At 40.2% G+C, this 14,842-nt stretch overlaps 1 protein-coding gene across 1 annotated transcript in view; it reads left to right on the forward strand.

The window, feature by feature from the left end:
* Positions 1–14,842, forward strand: part of CNGB3 (cyclic nucleotide gated channel subunit beta 3) — a 195,573-nt gene that overhangs the window by 177,196 nt on the left and 3,535 nt on the right. The window contains exon 16 of the mRNA XM_036741745.1: positions 14,459–14,605. Within this exon, the coding sequence (XP_036597640.1) occupies positions 14,459–14,605 (147 nt within the window). The remainder of the gene's footprint in view (positions 1–14,458; positions 14,606–14,842) is intronic.

Consider the following 14,842-nt stretch of genomic DNA (forward strand, 5'->3'; position numbering starts at 1 on the left):
AAATGTCAGAATAAAAATACAGTTTTCAAGAATTATAAGTACCATCTTCCATTGTAGGGATCTAAACAGTTTGCCCTTATTGAATAACATGTTTTTTTTCTTTCCTGTTTACCTTTTCATGCCTCTCTTGAGTCTTGTATTTGAAGATCAAATTCTCTGTTGAGTTCTGGCCTTTTCATCAGGAAAGTCTGGAAGTCCCCTATTTCACTGAGTGCCCATCTCTTCCCCTGAGAGGTTATGCTCAATTTCCCTGGGTAATTGATCCTTGGTTGTAATCCAAGTTCCTTTGCCTTATGGAATATTATATTCCACTCCCTCTGATCTTTTAATGTAGAAGCTGAAAGGTCCTGTGTGATCCTGACTGTGGTTCCACAATATTTGAATTGTTTCTTTCTGGTTGCTTGCAATATTTTCTCCTTGTCCTGATAATTCTGGAATTTAGCTACAATATTTCTCGGCATTTTCAATTTGGGATCTCTTTCAGGGGGTGATTGGTGGATTCTTTCAGTGACTATTTTACCATCTGGTTCTAGGACCTCAGAGAAGTTTTCCTTGATGATTTCTTGGAAGATGCTGTCCAGGCTCTTTTTTTTTTTAATCATGGCTTTCAGGTAGAACAATAATTCTTAAATTATCTCTCCTGGATCTATTTTCCAGGTCAGTTGTTTTCCAATGAGGTATTTTATGTTTTATTCTATTTTTTTCATTCTTTTGATTTTGACTGATTCTTGATGTCTCATAGAGTCATTAGTTTCCACTTGCCCAATTCTAATTTTTAACAAATTGTTTAGTCAGTTTTTGTATCTCCTTTTCCATTTGATAAATTCTACTTTTTAAGGAGTTGTTTTCTTCAATGCACTTTTTTCCATTTTGTCAATTGTATTTTTAAAGGAATTATTCAATTTTTCTTCTACTTCTCTTATTTGTCTTTTAAAATCCTTCTTGAGCTCTTCCAAGAAGGCTTTTTTGGCTTGAGACCAGCTCATATTCTCCTTTGAGGTTTTGTACGTGCTTATTATATTGACAGTGTTGTCCTCTCCTGAATTTGTGTTTTGATCTTCCCTGTCACTAAGATACTTATCTGTGATCATTGTTTTTCTTTGTTTTGGTCATGTTGTTTTCCTTTTTCTGGCTTTTAAAATTGATCTCTGCTTCTGCGGGGCCACTGTCCCAGGCTTCTTGTGCCAAGGCCTAGGGGCCTGGTCACTGGTTTTGTGTTCTGGAGCCTCAGGCCCTGGCAGCTGATGGCATACCTGATGTTGAGCTGGTGGCTGGTGTGTTACTGGTATTGGTGCTTGCGTGCTCCACCCCACCCCACCCCCCCGGGGGCTCACTCAAGATCTCTCACTGGTTTGCTGAGGTGGGGCTTGCTGCTGGCTTGCTAGAACACGTCCCATCCTGTGCTGGTCTCCTTCAGCCACAGCAAGAGGGACCTTTCCCTTAATCTCCCTAGCCTGCCAAGCTAAAAGACTGCTGCACCTCATCTTTCTTCTGGCTCTACTATTTCAGGATTTTTCCTGAGGCAATATTCTCTGGGTTTTTTCAACATCAATAAGGGAGGGTGAGAGTGACTATTTACTCTGCTATCTTAGTTCCCAGAAATTGAAATAGGTGACTTTCCCATATTCCATCTATGGGCTGATAGCCCCAGGAGCAGCCGCTGCTACCACTGATGCTGCTGCCAATTCAGTCACTCCCAAAGCCTACTCCTGGTTTGCTGGGGCCAGGGCAAAACTGGCACACCCTGCTCTGGACTGTGCTTATCTCTCACCCAGTTCCAACAGACCCTTCCTACTGACCTTCTAAAGTTGCCTCTGGCATCTGTGGGCTGAGAAGTCAGGAAACCGCCACTGCTGCCAGTCATTCAGTCTCCCAGAGGCCTACTCTGGCTTTGCTGGGGCCAGCAGCCTGTGCTAGACTGCACTCCTCTCTCAGAGCAGTGCAACAGATCCTTCCTGTCAACCTTCCAGGTTGTATTGGGCTGGAAATCTGCCTCACTCTGTCTCTTTGTGGGTTCTTCCACTCCAGCACTCATTCAGGATCATTTTTTACAGGTATTTGAAGAGGTTTGGGGAGAGCTCGAACGAATCCCTGCTTTAAATCCACCATCTTGGCTCTGCCATCACCCACCCCCAACTTTCGACTAACACGTGTAGATCAGTCCTATTACAGATAAAACCATGTCTTTTGGGGAACATGGTTAACAAAATAATCCTGTACTCTCTCCGTGTACCAAGTCAGATTCTAGGCTTCATGATGGCATCATCAGAGGCACTGATCATCCTAGCTCCCTTTTTCCCCACCTCAAACCCATGGCTGCTCCATGGGCAGGAAAAAAGGAGAGACAGACAGAGCGACAGAGAAGAGACAAACAAAGACAGGGACAGTCAGACAGAGATCAAGACTGAGACGGAGACCAAGAGACAGAGCAGGACAATTTTTTGTTACTATGGACATCCTCTTCAATAGGATGGCTGAAGTCATTCTCAGAAATAATAATACTTTGCATTGATGTGATACCTTTCCTCCAGAAAATTCCAGATGTTTTCCAGACATCATGTCACCAATTCTTTCAATATTCCATTGAAGGGAAACATGAGAATATCATTGTTAATAATACCTGATATTTACCCAGTATATAACTCCAAGAAATTCAAAGCTCTTGACAATGTTTTGAAAATTTCTGTTCAAGTATAATGAATCTGATAGAGGACATTATTGATATGTAACGACCAAACCCAGAGACAGGTGAACTGACCATTCTAGTCATTTTCACCATTGATACCAAGTGCCATAGGTGAGTAACATAGCTATCCATATCATAGCGTCCATTTATTTTCTGGTTGTTTTGACTTCTTTTTTTTTCTTTATGTCACTATTTATTAATTTGTTCAATTTTTAAAAATTAGTTAAAATAGACTTTCCAAACAAGGTATATGCATTAACTAAGGCCTTATATTATTTGCAAGTTTATTTATGCATTTTTAGCGATTAATATTACTGTGAATAATGAATACTGAATAATATTTGTGACCAGAAATTGAAGGAATTCTTACTTTAGTCAGTGTAGTAAACATGTATATATCTTTTTTTGTTGTTGTCATATTACATTTTTATTTCCTTCATTAAACATTTCCAAATCACATTTTATTTTTTTAATTGTTTTTTTTTATTTTTTTAAATTTATTTATTTATTTTTAGTTTACCACACACGATTCTACATAATTTTGAGTTCCAGATTTTCTCCCCTCCCTCCCCCCTCCCTCCCCCAAGACGGCCTGGAATCTCATATAACTACCATGTATAACTTCGCATTGAATTAATTTATACACTAGTCAAGTTGTGGAGAAGAATTATGACCAATGGAATGAATCATGAGAAAGAAGAGACAGAACAACAACAAAAAAAAAAAACCCAAAAAAAAACAAAAGAGAAGCAAAAAAGGCGAGCATGTAATGCGCCTCAATCTGTATTCAAACTTCACAGTTCTTTCTCTGGATGAAGATAGCATTCTCCATCGTGAGTCCCCTGGAGCTGTCCTTGCACCTTACGTTGCTGAGAAGAGCGAAGTATGTCAGGGTTGGTCCTCACGGAGTCCATATATCTGTGGTTGTGTACAATGTTCTCCTGGCTCTGCTCCGCTCACTCAGCATTATGTCGTGTAGGTTTTTCCAGGTTGTTACGAAGTCCGTATCATCCCCATTTCTTATGGCACAATAGTATTCCATTACCTTCATATACCAGTTGTTTTGACTTCTAATGACACAGAAAGAACTTGAGCTGGCCTTGTCATCAGCCTACTCGAGATAAGACCTCCTCAGTCTAGCTAGAATAGAGTCAGTCTATTATTGAATTGAAGACAAATGCATTTGTGAGGTTGTGAATATGGACAGATGAAAGAATAGATCACAGAAAAGAACCAGAAACTGAGAAGAGGCCCACCCATTGGGGAACAACTGACTAAGTTATAGTAGATGAATGTGATAGAATACCATTGTGCTGTAAGAACTGATGAAGGGGATGGTTTCAGAGAAACCTGGGAAGACTTACGTGAACTGACACAGAATGAAGTGAGCAGAACCAAGGGAATGATTTTTACAATGACACCAATATTGTAAAAACAAGCGACTTTGAAAGATTTGGGAACTCTGACCAACACAATGATCCGCTTTTCCAGTTGGTCAATTCCAGAAGATAAGCTACCCACCTCCACACAGAGGTGAGGGACTCAGTGTACAGATTTGGACAGAGGTAACACAGGATTTTGCTTGACTATTCATATTTGTAACAGGGTTGGGCTTTTTTTTCTTGCTTTCTCAAGTGGGGAGGGGGCAGGGGTGTTGAGGTGGAAAGGAGAGAATTAGGAAGAGAAACTAAAATAAAATTGAATTTGAAATTTTTTAATTAAAAATAATAGCTCAAGCTGCATAGCAGTTTAAGCTTTGCTAAGCACTTTACATACATCATAATAACAAAGGCTGACATTTTGCAAACTGCTTTACATACATTATTACCTCATTTCTTCCTCACAACAACCCTCTGAGTCAGGTAGTACCAGTATTGTCACCTCCATTTCACATTATCACCCACAATTTGCCCAAGAACCTAAAATTCCAAGAAGTCGAGTGACTTAAGGCCAGTGGAGCCAGATCTCCAGCCTGGTGTTTTTAACCTCAAACCTAGTGTTCTTTCCCCTCTATAAAGCTGCCTCTGGAAAGATAAAAAGCAAAAAAATAAATATGGGATGAAATGAAGCTGACATTTCTGTCTCTAGTTCTTTCTTTGTCTATTTCTTTTTTTCTCTTTACTCCTCCCCCAGTTTTTATTTGGTCCCCTACTTTTCATTCAATTTCAGAATCAAAACTTTCTGAAAAGAGGGTGTGAGTTTTGTTCCCTGCAGACTCTGGATTCTATAGAAGCACAACAAAGAATCTATGGATGCAGATTCTCCTCAAAATGTTTTTCTTAAAAAAAAAAAACTTTCTGAACTTCCACATATATTTGCCGCTCTCAAGTCTGTGAATATCAAATCATCCATAGGGAGAAAGAGACAAGAGCAAGAGGATCTTTAAAAGTCTTCTTAAATTTGTATAGTTCACACACATGCACAGAGACAGAAAGACAGAGAGTTTTATTCAAATTTATTATTAGGAAGTATGAGGGGAGACAGACAGACAGAGAGAGACAGAGAGAGAGACAGAGAGAGAGACAGAGAGAGCCAGAGTTTTATTCAGATTTATTATTAAGAAGTTGTTGAAAATCCCTAGCAGCAAATTTTTTCAATAACTTTGACCTAGATACAAATTTTTCCCTACAGAGGCCTAGAGAAAGCAAATATGTGACCTTCCAGTCCACAAATCGTGGCCCCAGTTGGAAATGTGTGTTTAATGCTAAAAATGCTTAAAGTTTTCATCTTATTCAATGTTTGATGTAGTGACCTCTAAAGAGAGAGCACTAGACTTTGCTTTGTTTCTCCTATAAAAAATAACCTCAAGTGACAGTGAATGCTGTCAGCATAGAATTATCTCCAATTTAACAAGAAGTCTCACAAGTTTCCCTTGACCACAAATAGCAACTTTTCCCCCAGTTGTTTGCTTTTTGTTCCCCATATGCCCCTGGAAGTATACGTAGTAGAAAGAAAACTAAGCAGGTAGATAACCTGACATCACATTTTGCCTTTTTATACAGTTATGTAACATGGATATCTCCAAGCCTCAGTGTCGTCATTTGTAAAATGAAGACAATATTGGCACCATTTCTTTTACGGGACTGTTACAAGAAGAACATTTGGTGAATATGACGGCTAAGGTGACACAGCGCGCAGAAGGTCAGGCCTGGAGTCAAGAAGACCTGAATTCAAATTTGACCTCAGATACTCACTAGCCGTGTGACCCCTGGGCACATCACTTAATTTTTGTCTTCCTCAGTTTCCCAAACTGTAAAATGGCAATAATAATAATAGAGGTTGTTGTGAGGATTAAATGAGATAATATTTGTAAAATGCTGCGCATAATACCTGGCATATGGTGCTACATCAATGTTTTCTACCTTCCCTTCCTCACAGAGCTAGAGTCAAGGAAGGGAGATAAAATGCAAAGTCATTCTAATAAAGAGTAAGGTATTTAGAGTTAGAAGAGATCTTATTGGTCTATCATTTTACAGATGAAGAAACAGAGGCCCAGAAAAGTCTAGGAAGGGTTGTTGTTGTTTAACCATTTTTCAGTCCCGTCCAACTCTTTGTGACCCCATTTGGGGCTTTCTTGGCTAAGATACTGGAATGGTTTGTTTGCCTTTTCCTTCTCTAGCTCAATTCACAGATGAGGAAACTGAGGCAAACGAGGTTGAGTGACTTGTTTAGGGTTACATAGCTAGTACGTGTCTAAGGCCAGATTTAAACTCTAAGCCTGGTACTCTTTCTACTTCATCAATTCAAACCCGGGTCATTTGGCCCCAGATTCAATGTTCTTCCACAACTAGAGAAATTCCCAAAATGCTCTGATACATCTGAGGAAAGACAGCATCTCCAAGAGGGAATAGGCTCTCTCATCACACATTTCTCCATTCAGTACAATGGCCACTCAGGTTGTTCATCTCAGTTATCTTCTGTCGTATGCTCTGCTCCTTACCCACAGAGCCAATCAGTGGCCAAAGCTTCTCATTTCTATCTCCACAGCATCTCTCCCATCAGTTCCTTTCTCTCGTAGTCCCCTCCCCACCCCTAGTGTAGGCCTTCACTACCTCTCAACTTGGACTATTACAGTTGCCTCCCAGACACCTAGGCTCCATATAATAAGTAATATTGGTGTAAACACCAGGCAGCAAATTCTAGAAGGAAGCACTATGGTATAGTGGAAACAGTTCTGGCCCTGAAGACAAAGGGCATGGAGTCAAATCCTGCCTGATGCCAACTACCCAAGGGCCCAAGAACAAATCAGGATCCCTGGGCCTCAGTCTCCTCATCTGTAAAATGGAAGGGTTGCAGTAGATCTCCTCTGAAGCCTCTTCCAGCTCTATGTCCGTGATCCTCTATGACCAATTTTCACTTGCCAGTGAGTAGCCATCGCTCTCCCCACCCCACGCCAGTGTGATTTATCTAATTATGTCCTAAGAATTGAAATGTAAGGGGCAGCTAGGTGGTGCAGTGAATAGAGCACCAGCCCTGGAGTCAGGAGGACCTGAGTTCAAATCCAGCCTCAGACACTTGGCACACTTACTAGCTGTGTGACTTTGGGCAAGTCACAACCCCAATTGCCCTGCCTTCCCCCCTCAAAAAAAACCATTTAAATGTAAGCCCAAGCAAGGTAGAATTTTATCTCCTCCCCACCGCCTCCATACCACCCAATATGCCTCAGAATATCTGTAATACTCATAACTTCTAGCAGAATTCTAGTTACCAGCAGAAGGTGATACAAAAAGCCCTTGTTAGTGGCAAAGAGGTGGTATAGAACACTGGGCCTGGAGTCAGGAAAAGCTGAGTTCAAATCCAGTCCCAGACACTTAATAACTATGTGACCCTAGACAAGTCACTTAATTTCTGCATTAATTTTACATCTGTAAAACAGGGATCATAATTGCACCTACCTCACAGGGTTTTTGTGAGGATCACATGAGATAATACTTGTAAAGTACATAGCACTGCCTGGCACATAGTAGGCTCAATAAAATACTCGTTTCCTTCTTTCCTTCCTTGTTCTCCACAGTACAAAAGTACCTTTGTTGCCTCCTCATTTCTTTTTGCCAATGCTCGACATGAAGGATGGCAGTTTGGATCCAGTGTTAGACAGAGGAAGGAAAATACTATTGTTTGAGAGTGTATATAACAATGAGAGTGATATAGAGGTCAGAGGTAAAGACAGACAGATGACCGCATCCATGAAATAGTTATGGAAAGGATGAATATAGGACCGCAATTCTATAAGTGTCATAGGTTTAAAAAGGGATGAAAATATTAATTTTATCTTATGACTCATGCTCAAACATTTTCAATGGTTCCCTATTTGCTAGTGCATCAGATTGGAACTACACTTAAATTTTAAGCAGGTCCATAAAATAGTTAATAATAACTAACATTTATATATAGCACTTACTATGTACCAGGCACTATATTAAATGCTTTACAATTTATCTTACTTGCTCTTCACAATAACCCTGGAAATTAGGTGCCATTATTATCTCTATTTTATAGATAAAGAAACTGAGCCAAATAGAGGTTAAGTGACTTGTTCAGGATCCCACAGCTAGTACATGTCTGAGGCCAGATTTGAACTTAGATCTTCCTGACTCCAGGCCCAGCACTCTAACCACTGCACAACCTAGCTGTCCTTATCACTATTCCCCTACTAATATAACTCCATCCTACCTATCCAAGTTTATTTCCCTCTCATCTCTAATATACTCCTCTGTTCTGGACCAGCCAGTTTTCCTCAGTGTTTGTGAACACGCCATTCTCCTTTCCTCATCTATTCACATTGGTCCCCTCACTTGGAATGTCCTCCTCTCTCCCTCTTTATGGTCTATTTAGTCATCAAGGCTCCACTAAAGTCCTACTTCTTTTAATAAGCACTTCCTTAGTACTTCGTCTTTCATTCGTTTCTCTCCTCCCTTTTTTCCTCCAGAACTTCTAGTCTGTACTGTACAATTCAGCACCATGATCTTTTTATCTCCCATTCCTATCTAATTGTCATCTCTGTAGTGGCCTCCTCTCCCCAACTAGAGTCAGCTCCTTAAGAGAAGAACCAAATTTCCATATTTCTCCTAAAATGGCAAGCACTAATGCTCCCCTTCCTGCCCTCTATGGTCTAGCCAGACTAGCCTTCCCTATGTTCCTCATACATAGCATTCCATCTCCCATCCCTGAGACTTAGCATAGATCTTCACCCACGCCTGAAATCTATTTCCTTCTCACCTCGGTCTCACAGAATCTCTCAATTCCTCCAAGGCTCAGCTCAAACAGCATATTGTCTGTGAGGCCTTTTCTGATTCACCAAACTTTTAGTGCCTCCCCCAATTGCTTGGTATTTGTTCTGTATTTCTTGTGTATATTTGTCTTGTTCCCTGAAAACAAGGACCATTTCCATTTTTGCCTTTGTACTACCATCAACTGGCATAATGCCTGGCTCACAGTGGGCATTTAACAATTGCTTGCTGATTCATTGAACACACAGTGGGCATTCAAGATGCCAAGTTCTCTGTGTACACATTCATTCTTTCCCTGACTCATATCCCAATGCTTCCATGTCATAGTAAAAGGGTTTAGGAGGTGCTGTACCAAAAAAAAATCACCAGATGGTAAACAACTTTCTGGTGAGAATAGTCAGTTAATAAATCCCATAAGTACTTGCTGACTGATTTTATACAAAGGTCCATGAAGGTATCTCAGATGTCTATCCAAGGTTGACCAGAAAATTAGTGGTGAATCTTGGCTTCATCCCTAGATTACCAATTCATTATTCTACCCACTGTTTTATGTTTCCTAGGAACAGCTGGCCATAACCCTAAACTGTTACATGTCTTTTCCCTTTGACTAACATTAAAGAATCTCGCTACAGGACTGTGTACATTTGGGGAATTTTTTACTGGGTGAATTTTTTTTTAAACAGACTTCTGATTTGATCAATGCAGGACATTCCCAGTGATGAACTGCTGCTACCAATATAGATAAGCATCTTCCCTGAAACTTAGTCTTAGTACCTAAGAGGTTAAGAAACTTGCCCAGCATCACACTGTCAAAATTTATCCCACATCTTCCTGACTCCTAAACTAGCTTTCTATCTACCATGCCATACTGAAGCTCAACTGTGTGATTAGATGAGCAAAGCCTCCCTTTGCCAAAGAGCTGGAAAAATACTCTGTGAACAAGAGAGAAAAGAAGCTATTTTAAACATCGCTGAGAAACTTTGGGTAAAATCCATCTGGCAGACAATTACTCCCCTTCATAAGCTCATCAAGATCTCTCAACCTGTGACCTATAGGCAAGTTTAATTAAAGCTTGAGAAATCTCAAAATAACCTGACATTTAAATATTCTATTTCTGTTCTACTCTCACAGTCTGGCAGCCATGCATAAACACTCAAGTCTCACTCACAGATCAAAACTGGACAGTTTTCAGGCCTGCCTTTATCCATCTTCGACCATCAAATGCTTAGTAACTGACTAGCTTTTCAGTTGGGTAATCCTGTGGTGGGGTCCAGTTAGCCATTAACATTCAAATTCTATCACTCATTTCACTTCTATAAAAGTGAAGCAAGGCTATTGCTTTGGACAAAATTTCAGACCTAATTTTTTTTTCCTTTTCCCTAGAGAACATGAAAAAGCAGGACTTAGAAATTTTACTCTGCTTTCTGGGTCAAAAGATATTTAACAGAAAGAATAACAAAGACCAAGAAGGGAAAATCAATCAGTGGACATTTATTAAATGCTTATGTGCCAGGCACTATACCCTACAGGTACTAGGGATATAAAAACAAAAAAGATAGGCATTAATGGATTCAACTGCTATAGATTCAAGAGACCTTTTCCAAGCGCTAGTGGAGATATTTCATTTTGGAAACAAGTCTCAAACTAGCCTAGATCTCACCAAAATACCTTAATAAGTGGATTCAGGAGGGAGAAGTTGGATGTTGTTCTTAAGTAGAAAGGCAAAAGGGTAAGATTTGTGGAGTCTTTAAACCCATAAAGTTCAGTATTAACCAGTGGGATTAGGGATTACTTTCTTTGCCATAGATTACAGGAACACCAATTTGGAGCTAGAAAGGACCTTACAGATCAATGACTCCAATTCTTTCATTTTATAGATGAGGAAATGGAAGCCTATAGAGAATAATAGGGTAGAAAGTATCTGAGATAGGATTTGAACTCAGGTCTTCCTGACCTTAAGATCAACATTCTGTTCTCTATGAAACACTCTCACTTCCTGGAATGACAGCAATAACTGAGCATGTGCCTGATCAATATTCCTCAGTATATCATCGCCATAGAAGGCAGAAGCTGTCTGCTTCTTGTTTTATCCAAACTGTCATTCCAGAAAATTGTCATAGGAATCTAGACCTCACTAGTTTCAAGGACTTTTCTTTATCCTTTCCATTCCTTAGCTATTGTATTTTTGATTAACATTTCTCTTCCTTCTCCTTTTCCTACTAATTGACTCCAAAGGATAAAATCTTCCTGCCATCCTGACAAAGTAGAATCCCTAAATTTACAACCTATTATTTTTGGTTCTTAAATATTCTTAAAATTCACCTTTAATCTCATTCATTGGTACGTTAGATGCTTTAGTTTCATTCGCTCAGTATTGATCAAATATTTGTTTGAGCACCTACTACATATAAAGTCCTTCACTCTGTGAAGAGAAAGATAAAGATCTTCTTAATTGAAGGTAATTAATAATAATAGCTAACATTTATATAGATCTTACCATATGGTGAGAGCACATGGAGTGTTCAGAGAGGACTAGTACCTCTGGTGTGAGGGTTTGCTGAGCCCTTTTCAAGGCTGCTCATTCATCATTGGCGTCCACCTTTCATCCAGCTCTCACCTATGGCTCCAAAAAGGTGTAGCATGGGCAATAGCCCTACCCCAGTAAACCATCTCTGCAGATGGGCTAAACCAGGTTGAGGGTAACCAACAGGCCTCAAGCTTGTCATTGAGTTAGGGGGATGTCTACCCCAAGCAGATGAAGATTTCATTTCCAAGGAATGGGTAGATGAGAAGGATTTGTTCCAACGGCCACAAAGTCAGCTGAAGCTGACTTAGAGTTTGGTCAGACACAGAAGATGCCAAGGCCATCCACTGCACCCCAGCCATCATCCATCATCCTGACTTTCGTCTTGCCATTATGGGACTTTGATGGGTCCAGAAGAGAAAGTAAGGCTGATCACTGTGTGCAACTCTGCCTCACTTAAATCCAATTCACTCTAAGAGTCAAGTCACCAGCAGTATATGTCATGGTCCTCTTCAAAAACAAAAGACAAACGATAATGATAACTATATGGTGCCAGACTCTTTACAATTATTGTCTCGTTTGATCTTCAGAGGTAGGTGTTATTATCCCCATTTTACAGATGAGGAAACTGAGGCAAATAGCACTTAAATGACTTGCCCAGGATCACACATCTAGCAAGTGTCTGAAGTAAGATTTAAACTCAGGTCTTTCCAAGTCCAGGCACCACCTAGCTCCCCCAAGGTAACTTAAAGGATATCACCATCCTTGGACTCCTCACTCTGACTCACCACATATAGCCAATCAGTATTCAAATTTTGTTATTTTTATCACCACAATATGACGCCCCCCCACTCTGCACTCACACAGCCACCTCAATAGTTCAGGTCCTCATCACCTCTCATTTGGACTTCTGCAACAGCCTCCTATTTGGTCTTCCTTTGTCAAGCCTCACCTCACTGCAATTTATCTTGTAGTCATCTGACAAAGAGACTGTCTGTCCTAAAGTTCAGGTCTTATCCTGTTACACCCTCCCTCTGACCCCAATATAGAGCTGCTCAGTGAACTCTGGTGGCCTCCTATTACCTCTAGGATAAAATATAAACCCCTCTGTTTTAACATTTAAATCTCCTTACAACCCGATTCCCTCCTCCCTTTCCATTCTTTTTACACATCCCTGCCCTCCACTCACTCTGCAATCCAACCATACCAGCCTCCTTGCTGTTCTGCAAATAAAACATTCAATCTCTCAGCTGTATGCTTTCACACTAGTGGTTCTTTATGCTTGGAAGGTATTGAATCTTCATCTTTCCATTTTAGAATCCCTGGTTTCCTTCAAAAATCAGCTCACAAAACTCAAAAACACTTTTCCTGATTCCCTCAGTTGCTATTACAAAACGAACTTGCCAAAACTACCTTGTTTTCATTCTGTGTCTGTTATGTATAGGCTTCTATATGTCACTTCCCCCATTAGAAAATGAGCTCCTTGAGGGCAGGAATTGTTCCCCTTGTTCCCCTTATGTCTCTAGCATGTTAGCAAAGTTCAGTTGTTTTCAGGCCTGCCAAACTCTTCATGATCTCATTTCGGGTTTTCTTGGCAAAGACACTGGAGTGGTTTGCCATTTCCTTCTGCAGTTCATTTTACAGATGAGGAAACTGGGCCAGAGTTAAGTGACTTGCCCAAGGTCACACAGCTATAGTATCTGAGGCTGAATTTGAAGTCAGGAAAATGAATCTTCCTGACTCTAAGCCCAGCACTCTATCCACCGTGCCACCTAGCTGCCCAAGTATCTAATGCCCAAGTAAGCATTTAGTAAAATCTTTGTTGATTGGTTGATAAATTTAGAGCCAGTTGGGACTTCATGACCCCCTCATCTATGAAGAAAGAAACAAAGGGTCATAGAGGTTGCTCAGGGTCATATAATAGTAAGGCTTAGAACCCAGTTCTCGGGTTTGGTTCTATTGGTCCAATTTGGTTCTGTTGAACCAAAGAAATGATTCTCGCCCTGAAGAAATTTATGCCATTCTAGTTGGGAGATATGTGACATGTATATAAATAATATAATGCAAAACACCATATGATTTGCCATACAAGTGATACAAACAGTGGGAATTTAGAACATAAAGGGAACACTTTCAGTTAGAGTAAATATTCTTAACTTTTTGTGTCATATGAAACCCTTCTCAGAATAATGCTTCTCTCCTATGTTTGTAATTGAAGGAAATGCTACATTCCAGGTGGAAGTTGAAAATAAAGATGCTATTTTTTCCACCTAAGTTCATGGAGCCCCTTAAATCTGTCCATAGATGCCAGGAAATAGTATGCATGGAACCCAGGTTAGGCACTCCAGAGCTACAGGATCAAGGTTGGGCATCTGAGCTAGGCTTGGTTCTGAAGGAGGGTCAGTTTTCTTCAAATATAGGTACTGAGATAAAAAGTGTTGGTGGGCCACGTGTCTTCAATAGAAAGGAAGAACCGATAGAAAACTGTGACTACCTCTGGTCCCTGAGATCTCATGGAAAGATCCCTGGACTTGGAGTCAGAAGAATAAGGTTCCAATCCTGGATCTGCTATTTACTTAGTTGTAGAATCCAAGGCAAGGACCTAAATCCCCCTGAGTCTTTTTGCTTAATTGTAAAATAGAGATTACTACTCCCCCATTTACCTTACAAAGTTGTCATTGCAAGGGAAACCCTTGAGTCTTAAAGCTACAGAAACGTGAGTCACAATTATAATTATTACCTCACAGGGTAGTATCTGAGGAGCAGATGAGATCATGTGTACATGAGAGTGCTTTACAGCCATAAAGCCCTACATATGCTTCAGTTGAAATAAGTTCTATCGCCATAACATCCCTGACCTCCTCAAGAAGCATACCTACTCACTTGACTGTGTGGAAGCATCTCTTATGTGGTATCATTACTAAATTTTGAACACTACAGGGATTTCTGAAAAAAAGGCTCTCAAAGGAAGAAAAAAAGAGATCGCACAAGGTAAAATGGTCATTTTCTATCTTACAGCCTTCTGGCAAGAGGTGGAGGAAACCGCCGGACAGCTAATGTGGTGGCCCATGGATTTGCCAATCTCTTTATCCTTGACAAAAAGACACTCAAGGAAATCTTAGTGTACTACCCAGACTCTGAAAAGCTCCTCATGCAGAAAGCCAAGTACGTCGTTAAGAAAATCCATAGAGGATTTTAATTTATGAAGAAAATAAGAAGTAGACACATCAAAAGAGGGAGGGAACATCACACAGGATTTCCTAGGATACCTATTGAGAGGGGAGAACTCAGTTCTGATGGCAACAGACAACTTCATCTAACTGACATATGTAAATCACTTACGTTCACAGAATTGGTATTTTTGGGAGCCCCCAAAATCCAGGAAGGTATAGCCTTTAGACT

This window comes from Trichosurus vulpecula, chromosome 1 (genome assembly GCF_011100635.1).
Source record: "Trichosurus vulpecula isolate mTriVul1 chromosome 1, mTriVul1.pri, whole genome shotgun sequence".
In the NCBI taxonomy this organism is placed as follows: Eukaryota; Metazoa; Chordata; class Mammalia; order Diprotodontia; family Phalangeridae; genus Trichosurus; species Trichosurus vulpecula.